General features: G+C 27.9%; 1 protein-coding gene and 1 long non-coding RNA gene across 3 annotated transcripts; one reads left to right on the top strand and one right to left on the bottom strand.

Moving 5' to 3' along the window:
- The first annotated feature begins 1,328 nt into the window (after positions 1–1,328).
- On the top strand, positions 1,329–7,642 carry LOC114131233 (3-oxoacyl-[acyl-carrier-protein] reductase FabG-like). 2 transcript variants are annotated; one of them, XM_050198774.1, is made up of 7 exons: positions 1,329–2,325; positions 2,575–2,722; positions 3,011–3,137; positions 3,251–3,354; positions 4,923–5,081; positions 5,200–5,327; positions 5,596–7,642. In XM_050198774.1, exons 1-7 carry the CDS (start codon positions 2,267–2,269, stop codon positions 5,756–5,758), a joined length of 888 nt encoding a protein of 295 aa, XP_050054731.1. In that variant the 5' UTR covers positions 1,329–2,266; the 3' UTR covers positions 5,759–7,642. The 2 variants fall into 2 exon arrangements, 1 of the variants encoding a protein (XP_050054731.1); XR_007603588.1 differs by having other exon boundaries at positions 1,622–2,325; positions 5,200–5,393; positions 5,596–5,710.
- A 56-nt stretch (positions 7,643–7,698) lies between these two features.
- LOC126549480 (uncharacterized) lies at positions 7,699–9,557 on the bottom strand. The gene is made up of 2 exons (XR_007603590.1): positions 8,877–9,557; positions 7,699–8,759 (listed from the first exon to the last, which is right to left on the bottom strand). It is a non-coding gene; the product is annotated as an uncharacterized LOC126549480 (long non-coding RNA).
- Positions 9,558–18,111: the final 8,554 nt, after the last annotated feature.

The raw sequence follows: 18,111 nt of genomic DNA, 5'->3' as shown, positions 1-18,111 counted from the left end.
TTTTTATGAATTTATGTGAGACTTCTTATTTGCTACATTATGTGTGAACTTTTATATTTATAAGTTACAATAATGTAATCATATAATATGATCTCATATCATCATTTATTTTTATTTAGAGGATACCACACTTGAATGCGTTTACTTCATCTCACAAAATGTATATCATCGAAAATTTGTGTTATGGATAATACCTATAGTAATATTTTTAAGCAATTTAAAAGAATTTGTAAAACATAATATTTAACATATATCTAACTTAGAAATTAAAATATCTTAAAAAACACAGAAGATTTTTATCTTAAGTTTGATAAATATTACCAATTCATTATTAAAGCTTATAATTTAGAATTGGAACTGACGAATACGAATTTGCTATAGGTACTTAGATAAAAAAATATAAAGGTATGGTGTTGCGTCCTCTTAAGTATTACTCATAGGCAGGTAACTGAAATAGTATAACCTGTTTTTACAACTATGGCACTGACTACAATTATTTATTAACCATTTCATCATACATGTAATACCATTGATTAAATATACTTTGAATCACTGTAAGAATAACTTATCAGGAACTTTGTTTTAAATTTTCAAGTGTTTTGACTTAGTCAATAATATTTTATCGATACTTATAATAAAAAAACTAAATAAAACGACTATTTCAAATGACTATAAATAGCCTTAAAACAAGCAAAATATTTTGAAAATTAAATCATGTAAAAAAAAATGTCAATCTAAATAACTGGTAAAATTTTCAAGTATCTAAGACTTATACTTTTTGAAAAATAACAAATATTGAAAATCGTTTGATCATAAATCGTGATTACGTGAAAAAATTTAAAATTCTAACACTCATAACATTTTTCTTATAATGAGTCTTCGAGTTTTCTTTAAAGCTATTTGAAGGAAAACTTATGGAAAATTTAGTGTTGAATTTTTTAACTTAAGATATAAATCCAAAAAATTTTATGAATTTTCAACTACAAAATTACTTGTACATTTTCTACATTTTCATGATTTTGACATATTTCAAAAAAACTTTAAACGCTTATAAAAAAAAAAATGTGACTGACGATTTTTGATTTTTTTTTTTTTAATTACAATAAGAAAACAACTTAGAAAAAAAAACACACATCATTGTAAAATCAATACAATCATCACTTCGTTCAGAATTTAAAATACAAACACGTTTTTAAATGATTTTTGTAATGCGATTTTAGTTTATAACACGTCCTCTTAATTATTTAATTAAAACTACATACAATTTAAATGTATTTATTTTTAAATTTTTTAAAAGAATAATAATTAAATTTTTAAAATGTATGTTATTTAACTAACTAACCTGACTGTTTAACCCATTCTTTTGTCTGGTCTTGATTTTTGGGAAAACGGAATAACTTTGTATTTTTATCAATTCTTTTACTCTTGCCACAGTTAAAAAACATACATTTATTGCCTTTTGTAGCCATGATAATATTTAGGTAGGTATACTAATTGGTAAATTGACGGAAAAGTTAAAAACTGTGTCGGCGCGGCTCGTGCAGATTTGTAAATGTTCTAAAGTTTTAATATTATAATATTAAATAATGTCATATTATTATTTATTATTTTTGTCTACAGTAACAATATAGAATATTAGAATTGTTGTGTAAGCGTTGACGATTATAGTTTGTACCTATTTATATTGTTTCATTATTCATTTACTCCGTATCGCAATTTATTTTTAGTATAAACCGGTCAAACGCCAGTCATATCCCCCCCGCACAGAAAATTTTTCCCTTTCAATTTGATTTTAATAATAATTATATTATTAATTGTAATCTATTTTTCGATATTACACAAATGCGTACGCTATCTATTGAGACGTTGTGCTATTAATTTAAACGTTTCCATAATATTTTCTATACCGGTGGGCTATCTATAGTATATTAATTAATCTATGGTAATACACACTTAACTAAGCTAAGGCTAACTCAGTCGACAAATAGTCGAATGATTTTTCAACAATTTTGCACTTTTCGAGAATAACATTTTTTTTAATTCGTGCGACAAACGTGTTTATTATATACGACAATTATTTATAGTCGAATGATTTCAAGAATTGGGTTCCCGGCAACAGAAATGTATAGTTACCTGTATTTTTGTTTATTTGATAATATTACAGACCGCTTATTGGATAATTTATTCTATTTCTATTAGTTTAATAGTTTAAATATATAGATAGAATTTATTGAACTCCAAAATAAAAGCCGTACGCTAGACAAGAATGTTTGCAAATACTGTATTTAATGCCGTGCGAAATGGCGTACAGAAGTTCTTCTGCAAGTAAAATAAAACATTTTTTTATTATATTACAATTATTTATTAGGTACTTATTAATTATTAGTTATTATAGTATTGAAAGCGATAAAGTTCCTGATTAAGAAGACATAATAAATTGCTCATCAACACAATTTAAAAAAAAATGCTTGTATATTAATCATCCATATTCATAATTTGTGTTAAATTTAATTAATTGTCCTGTGATCAAATTTCATAAATGTATTTTATAGTAATTTTACCTTATTACTATAGGAAAAACTTTACCACAGTACCATCATCGTCACCGTCTTGCCCGTTAAAACAACATATGGAAGTAGACGGGAAGTGCGCGTTGGTTGTTGATGGGACCAGCGGTGTGGGACACGCATTCGCCGATGAGTTATTAAAAATGAATGCCGCTGTAAGTGTATTTATATGTTTTGAAAATCTTAAAGACATAAGATAAAAAAAATCGGTTATCATCCACTGTCTTCTATTAGGTTATTAGGAAGGGTACTTATTTGTATTTTCCCATAGATAATGGATATATAGGTTTATCGAGCAATTTTATAAGCGCCACTATGTCCGCAAACAGAAGTTTAAGTTAAAATTTTTTTTTAAATTTAATATGGGTTTTCCGCCATTGTTATACGCGTTGTTTTAATATCTTATACCTATTATATCGAATAAGATAATCAATTTTTGACAGAAAGTTATCATCACCGGATTGAACGGTATGAAGGGAGCCGAGACGGCTTGCGAATTTAACAAAATTTACGGCCAAGGCAGGGTGGACTTCTACCAAACAGATGTCGGCAATCCTTATGAGATCAAAAGTAATATACTCTCCCTATAATGATTTATGATTATGTTTATGTCCATACTTTAATGTTCCGTATTAATCTCACTGTTGTTTTTGTGGCTGTGCGTATAAAATGCATACACTCAGACATGTTCAAATATATAAAAAACAATTTTGAAGCACTGGACGTATTTTTTAATAATGCAGAAACACATGAAGGCGGCCTAGATGATATGATTGCCACCAACTTCGTAAGTCTTAAAACCAAAACCTATATCTAATTATAAAAGTATTGGAGCTTGATTATAAATTTTAAACTCCACGTTTCTACATATTTATCGATTCTGTTAAAAGTATCTACTAATCTTCTCAAAACGTATTAACTTATTAATAACATTAAACAAATTTAATTTCTTACTATTTTTACATTTTAGAAAAATTTCATCTATTTTTAATTGATTATTTTGAAGCAAAATCGTATTTGGATACATCGCAACGAGTTTCATATGAGTAGGAGGTATAGTAAAGAGTAAACTCTAGTCCAAGGGTGCCCAAACCCAGGCCCGCGGGCCCTTTCGTGGCCCGTCAACGCTTTTGGATTTGCCCGCCAACATCTATACTCAATACAAAAATGTTTTTTTAATTTAAATACCTATCTGTCCTATCTAATTAAGTATCTATTGAAAATAGAATTTTAGATGAATTATAAGTGTAAGCAAGTCTTGTTCATAACATGCCCGCCAGCTAAATGTAATTGCAATTATAGCCCGCTTCCAAAATAAATTGGGCACCCTTGCTCTAGTCTAATAGTTTATCGAAATTCGATTTTTAACGAAGTTAAATTAAAAATAGTTCCAGAATTCAAAAATATACGTTATTACTAAAAACGTCAATAATCATCGAAAAACTAAGAGCTTATAATTAAAATAATCGACTCGTGTAGATAGTAGATATAGATAGATAGGTACTCAATAAAGAATAAGATTATATCACGGTACGGTCGTTTAGATTACAAATCCGTGAAAATAAAATATAGTAAAAAACTGATTATCGCATTAATACGACAATACAATACGCGATTAGGATTGACAGTATTAATAATTGGAGAATGAGTTAGTTAACTGTTAAGACACTAAGACATTGGACACTAACATTGAATAAATTTAACTATATTGTATAATGTATAGAAGTGCTACATATGTCTACAATGTATACAATATACAGTATTATACAATATAGTGTATCAATTTATCAAATTTTATGTAATTACTAATTAGACATTATTAATTTACAAGTGCAATATAAAATGTTTAATGATACATTTTTTATTAATATACCTAGTTAATTTCTATATCGGATTATTCGGATTACCATCTAGTTAAGGTTTAAAAACTATTTTTTTTTTAAATTTAATTTCACTTTTATACACCTTCCCCTTTATCATCCTTAACCCCACATTTTTTAATAATTTCATTAATTATTATTAGGTAGGTATTTAAAAATATATTAGTATTTATAAACTATTGACATATTCACATATTTGTACAGGTTTAAACCTTTCGAAGTTGGTTTTTTTTGATAGGTATGGTACATATACAACTTACCTACCAATCTGACTATTTTTAAATTATACTTTGACTGGACCATATAAAATAAGTATATTTTCTTTTTCACCAATATAATATATCTATGGTTGCACTATTATAAGTACAGGTATAAATATATAATATCTAATATCCACTAAAGATTAAATACTTTTTCCAAAAGACTTACTACATTTAAAATTTAAATATCACAAGATTTTACGATTTTTAAATAGAATTCTAAAATCCATGGAATCATATTAGCCACCAAAAATATGAAAGAAGGAAGCGTAATCGTGAACCACACGTCAGCCATAGGACTCAACCCAAATTCGGATATGATCGCCCACAGTGCTGCTTCTACAGGATTTTTGGTCGCTTCCATGGCTTTTAGCGTGAGTTATTATTATTGCGTTTTATTGTTTTAAATAAGCATTGAAATCAATTCCGTCATACTTAATGCTTAAAGCGCGTTATTATTTATTATTCATCATACAAATTTTTTTTTAACAGAAAAACAAATACTTCAAAAAAACAAACATCCGAATGACAACTTTGTGCAGCGAGCTGTTTCCATCGACGTTCGTTGGAGGCACAGTGCCACCAATTACATGTGATTGTCAAGAAGCACAGAGAAATATGTAAACATAATAAATTAAATTTTATGTTTAATATCGATTAATTATAGAGAATGAGAAAGTATGTAGGTAGACATTTTCTTATAATAGGAACTAATAACTTAATACGCGTTAGTGCGTTACAATACGTAGATTAATAAATTATATCAACTTCGTACAACTTATATGAGTTTGGTTTATAACTTATATGACTTATTAAACATCTACATGTATTAATAATATACTATACACCCAAAAAACTAATAAATATTTATCATTTTTATTTTTCAAGGGAAATTTCAATTGCCAAGTCTGCAGCTTATTTGGTCAAACATGGATCAAATAATACACTATGGCTTTGCCAACAAATGGGAATTTTGAGCATAGTGGAATTACAAAAGATTGTGGAATATACAGAAAAATATGAACCGAGGATAATTATTGATGATCAGTAAATTGAGAATAGTAGTATGGAATAGACAGTTCTGGAGCCTCAACCCGCTGATCCACCTCAACCCACCCGATCGCGCACATGTGTGACGTACAATACATTACATATAATTATTTTGGTACTAAGTCAATGATTAGAAAACAAAATTAATTTGCTTAATTTATGCCTTTTACTTGTAGTATTTACTAATGCAGAATATTCTTTACCAAATGATTTTAATCTGACGCTTAAATATCTATTTATTAATAAGGAAATCAAAATCATTTTATGGGGTCGTTCCAAAATATTACTATTGCAATCTAATTCACTAAATATATTACGATCAAGAGACAAGTTATAGAGCATTGATACATTATTTTTTTATTTAAATTGGGTGTGTTAAGGTTTGTTAGATTATTGGTTAAATTTAAAAGGGGTTTTTCAGTCTCAATTATTATTTTAAAAGAACTTTTAGAACCTAAAATTAAGCCACCATTTTGTCTTAAGTTTACAAATTTACCATATTATGTTGGTGAACAATAATTATGGTCTGATGTTTCTTTGAAAAGACTTTTTATACAAGAATCACAATCAAGTTTTTTAATTATTTAAAAACGTTAAACAAATAAAAATCACAGAATTCTGTTTTAATTCAATTTTACTATGTATATACTATATATATATTTTACTATATACTATGGATGTAGTCATGCGTATAATATTGCTCTAGCACCGAATTGTGTCCAACATCATCCCCACCATCTTCAGAATTTCACGGTACATGACACTAATGCGCATGCCCGAAAGCCAGAAAATTTCAACGTTATCGCTTATCACCTTAGATCATATAGTAGTATATGATCTAAGGTTCATAGATATATAATATAAACTAGATAGCCGACTCTGTATGGACTATGCATACAAATATGACGCCTGGTCGCCATATGCAGGTTGGGTATTGTTTACAAAATATGGATGTAATCAATCCTTGTGATATCAATTTTAAAATTGAATTAAAACAGAATTCTGTGATTTTTATTTGTTTAACGTTTTTAAATAATTAAAAAACTTGATTGTGATTCTTGTATAAAAAGTCTTTTCAAAGAAACATCAGACCATAATTATTGTTCACCAACATAATATGGTAAATTTGTAAACTTAAGACAAAATGGTGGCTTAATTTTAGGTTCTAAAAGTTCTTTTAAAATAATAATTGAGACTGAAAAACCCCTTTTAAATTTAACCAATAATCTAACAAACCTTAACACACCCAATTTAAATAAAAAAAATAATGTATCAATGCTCTATAACTTGTCTCTTGATCGTAATATATTTAGTGAATTAGATTGCAATAGTAATATTTTGGAACGACCCCATAAAATGATTTTGATTTCCTTATTAATAAATAGATATTTAAGCGTCAGATTAAAATCATTTAGTAAAGAATATTCTGCATTAGTAAATACTACAAGTAAAAGGCATAAATTAAGCAAATTAATTTTGTTTTCTAATCATTGACTTAGTACCAAAATAATTATATGTAATGTATTGTACGTCACACATGTGCGCGATCGGGTGGGTTGAGGTGGATCAGCGGGTTGAGGCTCCAGAACTGTCTATTCCATACTACTGAGAATGGTTCATATTTTTCTGTAAATTCAACAATTTTTTGTAAGTCCACCATGCTCATACCATTTACAACAAACACCACCTTGGCTACTTACGCAGACGACACCGCAATACTTTGTGCTAATTTCGACGCTGACGAAACATCCAACTGTTTACAAGCACACTTAGATTCCATTGACAACTGGGCAACCAAATGGCGAATAAAAATAAATCCAGACAAATCTGTTTATGCACCATTTACTTTAAAAGGAACAGAACCCCCACCTGTTCACTTTCAAGGTACTCAAATACCATCATCTCCAAATGTTAAATATCTCGGAATCACCATTGATAAACGTTTAACCTGGGGCCCACATCTTAAACAAAAAAGATAAACACTCAACAGCCGCCTTCACCTACTTCGTCCGATTTTAAAGTCAAAACTTCCAGTGTACACCAAACTTATATTGTATAAATTTCTCTTGCGCCCAATATGGGCATACGCAATCCAAATTTGGGGCTGTGCTAAGCCGTCCCAAATTCGCACGATACAAGCATTCCAGTCCATTACCCTCCGTATGATAACGTCTGCTCCTTGGTTTGTTTCCAACTCTTCACTTCTCTCCGACCTAAAAATTGAGTTAGTTGACCAATTAGCCAAAAAACATTACAGATCCTTCTACTCCAAACTACCTTCCCATACTAACCCGTTAGTATCACAAATCTCATCTACTCATCCCATAAATCCCATTCATAAGCTCAAAAGAAAATATTGCAGAGATTTGTTAATCTAAAATAAATTCACGTTGGGTTCCATCACTGGTTGGCCTCCCTCTTCATATTTTTCAAGTTGAACATGTACATAAATTATCCAATTTACTATTATTGTGATGTAAAACACAGATTGTAAATATCATTTATATTTAAATAAAAAAAAAAAAACTCTTTATTTATACTCTTTATTAATTATTAGTTATTATAGTATTGAAAGCGATAAAGTTCCTGATTGAGAAGACATAATAAATTACTCATCAATACAATTAAAAAAAAATGCTTGTATATTAATCATTCATATTCATAATTTGTGTTAAATTTAATTAATTGTCCTGTGATCAAATTTCATAAGTGTATTTTAGTAATTTTACCTTATTACTATAGGAAAAACTATACCACAGTACCATCATCGTCACCGTCTTGCCCGTTAAAACAACATATGGAAGTAGACGGGAAGTGCGCGTTGGTTGTTGACGGGACCAGCGGTGTGGGACACGCATTCGCCGATATTTATACATATTTCTCTGTGCTTCTTGACAATCACATGTAATTGGTGGCACTGTGCCTCCAACGAACGTCGATGGAAACAGCTCGCTGCACAAAGTTGTCATTCGTATGTTAGTGTTTTTGAAGTATTTGTTTTTCTGTTAAAAAAAATGTGTATGATGAATAATAAATAATAACGCTCTTTAAGCATTAAGTATGACGGAATTGATTTCAATGCTTATTTAAAACAATAAAACGCAATAATAATAACTCACGCTAAAAGCCATGGAAGCAGGTGCAGGTAGTAACTGAAACAGTTGTGCCCAGTGTAACGAACATGGAATTGTCTGTACCATGTCGTTATTAATTACATGCTTACGACCTGCGACGTAGCGGCAAAATCGCGACGTACACCTACTAATAGATCAAAATATTGAAAACAGAGCGCGTTATGTGGCAACGACCCATTAACTCCGATCGGCAGGTCGGCATATTTTAAACTTTATACAATAATTTATATGCACATATAAATATGAATTAACGTATTATATATAAAAAACACATGTGTGCCAAAATATATATTTAATATCCAATCTGAATGAGTTAATCGGCATAAAACAGTACCTTGCTAAAACGAATAGCTACAAACGGTATACTATAACCATCATGCATATAAGGGCAGAGTTCCGAAGCACAATACACTTTTTTTTTTCCAAGCGGTCGAACTCACAGCTGATATCTGGTTAGCATTTGACAATTCTTTCGGCTACCTAGTTAGTGAAGAGTCACTTGTTCGGCCGATCAGTTGTGGGCCGATCTCGTGTCCGGAACCGCGTCAAGTCCGCCTGCGTCTAGTGTTAGTGACTAGTGAGTAGTGACGTCCGTTTGTTTTTTTTTTGTTAATTTCGGCAAGTGTTATCCGCGTTTCGGCCACCTCGGTTAGAACGTGGAGGCATTTGTCATAGTGACCGTCGCGCACCGGCTGATAAAATCTCCGCGTCGTCGCGTCGTCATAACACATATTCAATGGTGTTGTCCTCCATTTTCGGCCACTCAGGTAGAACGGAATCATACGATTTTCTCTCTTTGGACCATAGTGCACCGGCTGGAACAACTGTCTTGCCATCGCGCCGTCATACATTACATATCGTATTCATAGTATTGTCAAAATTACCGTGAGTAGCTACATACTTTTACTGGTAAAAGGGAAAGGGACAACGAATTGTATTATTTGTTTTCTTAGGCACACATTTAAAATTGTATTCTTGTGATTTTTTTTTATCTCTGATCGTGTAAAGATAATATAAAACATATTCACATTGTTAATGTTCTATCAGAAAAAATATTTGTTATTTTATTCAATGATTTATTAGTAATTAAATAAACACACACGCATTTGTATTAGAATTATGTGTCAACATTTATTTGTAATAGCCGGTAAAACGACGATTACACCAGTTAACACCTGCGTCAGGTGGAACGTTAACTCACCTAACCTAACCTAACCGGCATGATTTTTGGAGCCACTATAATTTAGTTAACACGAATACCGCCAGGCACCGCCTTGTTAATTCAATATTAAACTTTTATAAAACTGTATAATATACTAATTTTTCTTTATTATAATATTCCTATAACATATTTAAGTCCAAGTTTCATGTTTTTATCAACTGATTGAAATATAATTATAATTTTAATTAATCAACACATTTGTTTATGTTGGTAATAAATCTAGTTTAGTAGTTTATTATATGTATATATTTGCAAACTTTGTAAAAAAATTCTACCCAACACAGGATATTATTTATAAGTCACAACATTCATAACTATATTGATAATAAACATTTACTTTAAAATGTTTTATACGCATGAACATGGTTCACAATTGAGACAAATGATACATTTAAAATTTAAATTAAAAACAAATAAACTACAAGTAAAACTAAAAAATTAAACTAGTTATTTGACACATGTATTGTTGCATAAATTCAATTAGACAAAAAAAAAAAAAAAATATTAAAACAGTCAAAGTTATACCTAATTACTTATTTAATATTATATGATAACTACTTACTTTTATGTTACCTATATTATTTTTTATATTATACCAAGGTACATTATTATTATTAATAATATATTTTATTACTAATAATCATTACAATAATAATGTATTAGTGTTATAGATATATTTAAATATTTATAAGAAGAGGTATCAATATAACTTAGAAGGTAAGTATTGAATAATTAAAAGTATTTTACTGAAAAATATTATTTTTATCAATCGACATAAATTTTAAATCAAGACACTATGTTCACTGCCTGTACAATGTGTATTTATATAAGTCATTGGTTGTATATATATAATCCGTTGTATAGGTAAATCGATCTGAAATTTTTAGGATGAACTTTAGCGGAAAGTTATGTATACTCCTTTTGATTAGGAGAGAGTTTAATGTGTTGCCTCCGTCTTACAAATATGTATAATACAACACATTGTAATTGAGTAGAATCATTTTTGTATCGTTATCTTTAATATTGGAGAGAATTGACCTATAATCTAACTAGAAGGTAAGAACATTATCTTTTTTCACTTTTAATTCGATTAAAATTCAATTGTTTTTTGTATAAAAACCCACATATTGATAATGATTTTATCATAATAGAATTTTATTAAGTCAATTAACTCTGTATATGTATAATATCAAAGTTAAAAACACAAATTTGGTTTTACTGAACTTGGAAAGTTTGACATTTTGTACTATACTTATATACAATACGGAAACAACGCATGCAAGTATGATGCCATCTTAAACGAATTTTAACTAAAAGCAATTTTTTAAAAAAAATTAACAAAAATATAATTTTCGTTTACCATAAAAATAAAATATAATATGTATTTAAAAATACACAAAGCACAATAATTTTATTTTTTCGTCTTCCCGATTAAATTTTAATTTTTTGTAATATTATACTCACGGCGTGTTAAAATATTTAGTATTGTAATATGTGTTGCTGGTTAGTGGTTATCCTAGAAAATTAATATGTATAGCATATATTATTATTATATGGTAATCTGTGTGCGTGAAACGAATGGTTGCACACAAAGGTGTTGTTTTCACTGTTTTCAATGGGTTTTTGCATGGGGGTTGATATACCTATATATATATGTATTTACTGGTACATTGCGAGTGTATATAATTTGTATATTTTAATTAATATTTAAATTGTATTCAGATCGATATTAAAGTATACTGAATAATGGATGATACGTTTAACCACTAATATCAATCACTATATGAGTGATACTTTATATTTGAAAAAAAAATTGTCCTCGTGTGGGTTTTATACATAAAACAATATTTGGTTAAGTTAATAGACATAATCCCGTGAGACTGTATACACTTTTCCAACTAAACTATATATATTAGTTTATTACATTACTATACATATTTATAAATGGGACCTGCTTAATTGCTTACTGCTATTATTTCGAATTCGGAGAGTAGTGCATTGTATTTATAACTTTGAACACTTTGAACTAATAGGTATAGGGAAGAGAATATAGTAGAAGTGGTCGATACCTAGTATTGAGCGAACAAATATACAAATTATGGTAGTTATAAATTTCTATTGCAAGTATATTAATAATAATAATAATAATAATTTAAAAGCATATGATAAAGAATCTACTGGTCAGTGTTTTTCGTAATAATACGATTTAAGATATTATGGGGTTGCCCCTCGACTTGAGATAAGAAGAATAAGGTGAATCTCACTTTTTTTCTACAGCAGCGTTCCATGTGGACAAAATAGTATAACTACCAATCGGAAAATTAAATTTTTTTATTGCTCCGCCCACCGACCGCAATTATCTGTGCCAATCATATAGTAGGTTAGGTTAGGTTAGGAGTGATAGACAGACGTATTATTATTATAGAAACTAATAACAACCATCTATAAACAAAAATTTCCATGCTCTTTTTATCCTTTAAAATGCGATTTTCGAAAAACCCTTTCTAAGTGGGCTTACTGCTTTTACATAGTAATAAGTACATTTACTGAAAATTACAAATGAATCGGTTCAGTAGTTAAGGCTGCACGTTGATTCCCCTTTCATTTTTATAATATAAAGACAAGCTGAATTACCCGTCGTTGTTGAGTTTAAGTATAAAAATGTATACAGCGGTTTCGGCTAGGAGTTTTTTTCTATTTTTACACTTTTCAACCCTTTTATCCCCCTTTAATGCTTGAATTTCACAAAATAAAGTTTATAAATGATGTTTATTAGTTGTATAGAGTATGTATACTTAATTTAAAAAAATTCGGAACAAAAAAAAAAGTTTCAATTTTTACTCCTTTTACCCCTTTTAACCCTCTTAGGGGTTGAATTTTCAAAAATTCTTTCTTAGCGGATGGCTACGTCATAATAGCTATCTGTTAGCCGAAATTCAGCTCGATCCGTCCAATGGTTTGAGCTGTGCGTTGATAGATCAGTCAATCAGCTTACTGTTTTATATATATAGAAGAAGAAAATAAACGGAAAAAGAGACCAACTCACTAAATTAAAAGTTATTACATCATCATTACTTTAAACTTGGTGTACTAAAATAATATTTTTAGCCATTAATTATTTATTAAAGTAACCAAATTATAGATGATTAAGTTATTTAAAAAAATAATCTATTTTTTCACAATATAAATGTATTTTAATGAGTAGTAGTATGTTTCTAAAGAAAAAAGTTTTTAAAATATATTATATAAGAATAGTTTTTTTTGACTGGTTCACATATTATGTTTTGTAGAAAAATACGCGAGTTATAATTATTAATATAAACAAAAAATACAATAATTTCCATAGAGGATATTCAATATTGTGAAAATATATAGGTACCTAGCTACATTTTTATGTATCTATATAATAATATATAATGTCAATATTATATTATAGTAAGTTATCTAAAGTACTTTTATTAGTTACAATATAATGATTAAAATAAGAGCAATCACACTACATACAGATATATCTGTACATTATGGCTATGTCTTTAGGTTTTGATGTTAAATAATATTAATAATGGTGTTTTTTTTTCATAAAAAATATAATTTTATTTATAACGATTATAAAACCTTTCAAATTCAAATAGGAATTTATGATTTAATCGTATAAAAATAGAGAATCGTATTACATTATTTATAGATGTATTAAATTATTTTTAAACGTATAACCAAATAGATATAATATTATTGATTATAATTTTATAATCATAGTTACGAATAATATGCATTTTGTTATAATTATATATTATAGATATTAAACTTTAAAATTCTGTGTACATCAAATTGTATCATTAGCGTGATTAGGACATTTTTTTTTATTTTTTTTTTTTGGATAAGGTCATCTCAGTATAAAATACAAATGATATTTGTTTTCATCACTATTGTACCATCTACTTCAAAAAAAAAAAAATAATAATAATAATACAAAGTTTTTACCTTACATAAATATTATCAATGTATTATGTATACATATTATGTATAGTTTATATAACTCTAATTTTGTTTTTCACAGTTTCTTTAATCAAAACAGTTGGTATATTTTTATTTTTGATCTTTTAACGCTATTAGTCAATAAAATTAACCATGCGTTTAATTTAGGTAAGCTGCACTCTCCAGTTATGTACTCAGCGTATAGTGAAGAGTGATCAAGTGAAATTAATCAAATTAAATTTATTAAATATACAGTTTAAATTAAATCTATACTTATTGTATAAGTACTATTTTTAATGATACATTGTGAATTCGCAATATTTTAAACCAGTGATTTTTTGTACACCAGTTGTGTTTATTTTGTTAATTTGAATAAAATATATTATTTTAAATTAATTTAATTTATTAATTTTCCAATATTTAGTTATTTATACAAGAGCTACGATGGGATTAAATAGTAATCTAACAAAACTATTTTTTTCGCAAGATGACATGGGTATCTATGTAAATTATTCATTAAATTTAACTTTGCAGAGTACTTACTATACATTTTTATTGATACATTTAAATTCGATAAATATAAATTAATAATATTTCATTAAACGTATGAGATAAAATATGTTCAAATTAACTTGGGTACAATAACAAATTATTATTATTTATAAACTATGTATATATCTATTGGTATGACATCTTTTAGTCATCATAATTAAGTATTAATTAATAATATATGTGATAAAATTTTTGTTGGCAATAAATGTTATGTTAAATTTAAAAATTTTAATTGTAATAATAATAATAATAATTAGTAATTGGAGTCAGTAGTGGATTAAACAATTTGCCGCCTACAAACGGGACATTTTCCACTCTTTCATTTTCCGGGAAAAACATAGTTTCGCTAATCATAAAAACTCAAGTTGATCGCGTTCAAAGAAACCATTTCAGTGAGTTAATACCCTAAAAGCTAATACCTATTAATTATAATATAATATTATAGGTGTATATTTTTTTAAGTTCAGTAAATTTGCCGCCCCTAAATTTTTGCTGCTCCAATCACTTGTTTACTTTCAACTTTGCCTGTAGGGTAACCCGACACTGATTGTACTATAATATGAATTCATTAATTTTGTAACTGTTGTTTGACTAGAATTAGTAATCTGTTAATATTATTATTAATATTTATTTTCAATAGACTATTAATTTTATTATCCTTTGAATTTGTTCAATTAAGAACTCTAATTAATTTAGAATTACATGCGCTGTAGGGCTTTTTTAAATGCAACATACTTCGCCATTAATTTTTTTTTTACTTTATTTATTATGGGTTTTTTTTTTATCTTAAAGTATATATTTGGTACAAATAGTGCTAAAACTCTAAGCTCTTAACTTTCGCTCAATTTGGCCACACTACACCTATGATATTAAACTGTTTTACTTTAGATGACTTTATTGGATTAGACTTCATGCGAAATTTATTGTGATTTAGTTTTCTAGAGCACTGATCGCACGTAACGCGGTAGATTTTAAATATTTAAGTTTATTGACATTTATATAGGCACATTTAATATGAAATTAAGGTTATATAAAAAAAAATTTCATAGCATCCCCTAAGGATACGTGTAGAATATCCGAGGGATATCATAAATTTACCAGCAGGTCGTTTATTATAATATAGTAAAGATATAACAATATTTTAAAAGGTATATGTTTTGTATCTGCGCAAATTTATTTTCACCTATTATTTTCTCTATTTAGTTGAAAACCTATTATTGCAATATTAAAAGTTTCATTAATAATTTTTTGTACAAATGAGTTTTTACATACTACTAAAAATAATCTATAAGAAATAGGAGTTCAAACTAAACAAGTCCAACAAATAAGAGAGAACGGGGAGATTAGAGAAAAAGGAAATGAGCGAGAAAGAAGTACTATATTATATATTACACAAGTAGAATTAAAGCTTGTTTACCATTACATTTTGAAGTCGTATACAAGAAAATTACTAACAATTGCGAGTACATTAGTAATGAACAAGAAAATAATTATATATAATGAATATAAGGTACTATAAGTGACATAATATAAGAAGAAAACATAATATATATTATAATAATAATACCTAATAACAACTATAGTATTTATAAGACAAGGTGGTTGTTAAAGTTTAATGAATTCGATTAATCGTCAGTTTAAGTTTACTGCCATCGTTGCTTATGAAATAAGCTGTGGCCGACTTTTTTTATCCTATATTCACTGTATCAAGTATTCGTGATATGTACTACCCATTCAATTTAATTTTAATTCAACCTTGTTACATTTCTGCGAATCGTTATCCTATTTTATCGACCGATTTATTGGATCGCGAGTCTATTATTATTAAAATCTTACAATATACCTCTCATTAATCACGAGTTGGCGATCAAACAAACTATCCAGAGTATATTATGTATTTTAAATTATTTCTATACGGTGAGGTAAACGCATGGTTACTGACGTTTGAACTGATTGCTATCAATTTCATCTGATGATAACAAATAGCAGAGGTTCATGGACAATTGTATTAATGTGTTGCTACACAAAAATGAACAAAGGAACATTTGAGACGGAATATTGGTCAAGGATAAAATATATTATATCAAACATTTATACAATTTTATCATAAAACGTTTGATCCCCGTTTTATCATATTACTATAATTGTAAGTAAGGTACCTATACATTGAAATATCTTAACCAAAAGCCATATAATATCTGAACATACTTTTTTCTTGTACTTGAAAAGTTGCAAAATTCTGTTACTAACCTACTTTTTTAGATTTGCAATAATAGCTAGTAAACAGCCGAGTTGACAATTTTTTTATATTTGAGTTCTATATTGAAACTTAGGTACTGTGCAATGTAGGAACCTACATAGAAACTTTTTAACAAAACTACTAATAATTACATTTTTTTTTTAGTTTATTAATTTGATTTTTTTTAACAAATCTAATACAGTATAGTTAATAGTTATATACAATACCTACATTTAATACCTATATAAACAAAATAAAGTTATTTTTTCTTATTATCGTATATATCCTTATGGCGTATGATTATTCTGGGAATTATTTATGTAAAACATTTTATAATATATAGGTAATCATGATTTTAGTCATTTTTTCTCTATAGTTTGTAATGAAGAGTTCCTTTTGTTGAGTTGAGTGTGTAATGTCTTTAATTTACTTTGACGTTTAGTCGATAAGAAAAATGATGAGATTTCAAATTAATATACTATAAATTAATATTACTATAGTTATAACATAATATAAGTAAATATTATGAACTTTTTTGAATTTTTTTATTTAGTTTATATAAAATACGTCTTTCCCATGAACATGCAAACTTAATTTGAAATTTGTACAACATGCTGCTTCTTCTTAAAGTAAAAGCTACATTAATCAGCCAGAAATATACGGTTTGGTTTCTAGTAAAAGTTGAGATTTTTCCTATCCAATAAAATCTTTTTAAAATTTAAAATTTTTTTCAACACCAAAATCACATTATTTACCAAATCAGTATTTGATTTTTAAACTGAAATCATTTTTTTTTTTAAAAAAATGTATGTGCAGCATAGGTATACAAATTTGTCAGTTCCCTGTGCTGGAAACAGTTGATGCATAATAATATAATATAACGAAATATAGTTCAGATCTGTGTTGACAACCTATTGAGTATTAGATATTATATTTAAAATTAGGGGACTCACCGATCACCATACCCAGCCAGCTATTTAAAAATATTTTAGAAGCAATTACCTTTGAAATTTTCTTTCACGCCATTGCAATGTTCGACATGAACCTATAGGCCAACTCCGGTTTGCCGGTTTTTCGAAGATAACGTCCCGCTAAGGTAAGATGCATAAAGTCTCTTCTAATATTCACAGGTTCATTGTTTAGAATGTATAGTTATCTCTTTTCACACATTTGAACTTTATTTATAAAATATATATAATTAATTTGCTAATATTAAAATACGGGTTTCAATC

This window comes from Aphis gossypii, chromosome 1 (assembly GCF_020184175.1).
Source record: "Aphis gossypii isolate Hap1 chromosome 1, ASM2018417v2, whole genome shotgun sequence".
Lineage (NCBI taxonomy): Eukaryota > Metazoa > Arthropoda > Insecta > Hemiptera > Aphididae > Aphis > Aphis gossypii.
Note: the sequence above shows the minus strand (reverse complement) of the source record. Positions and strands in the feature narration are given on the sequence as shown.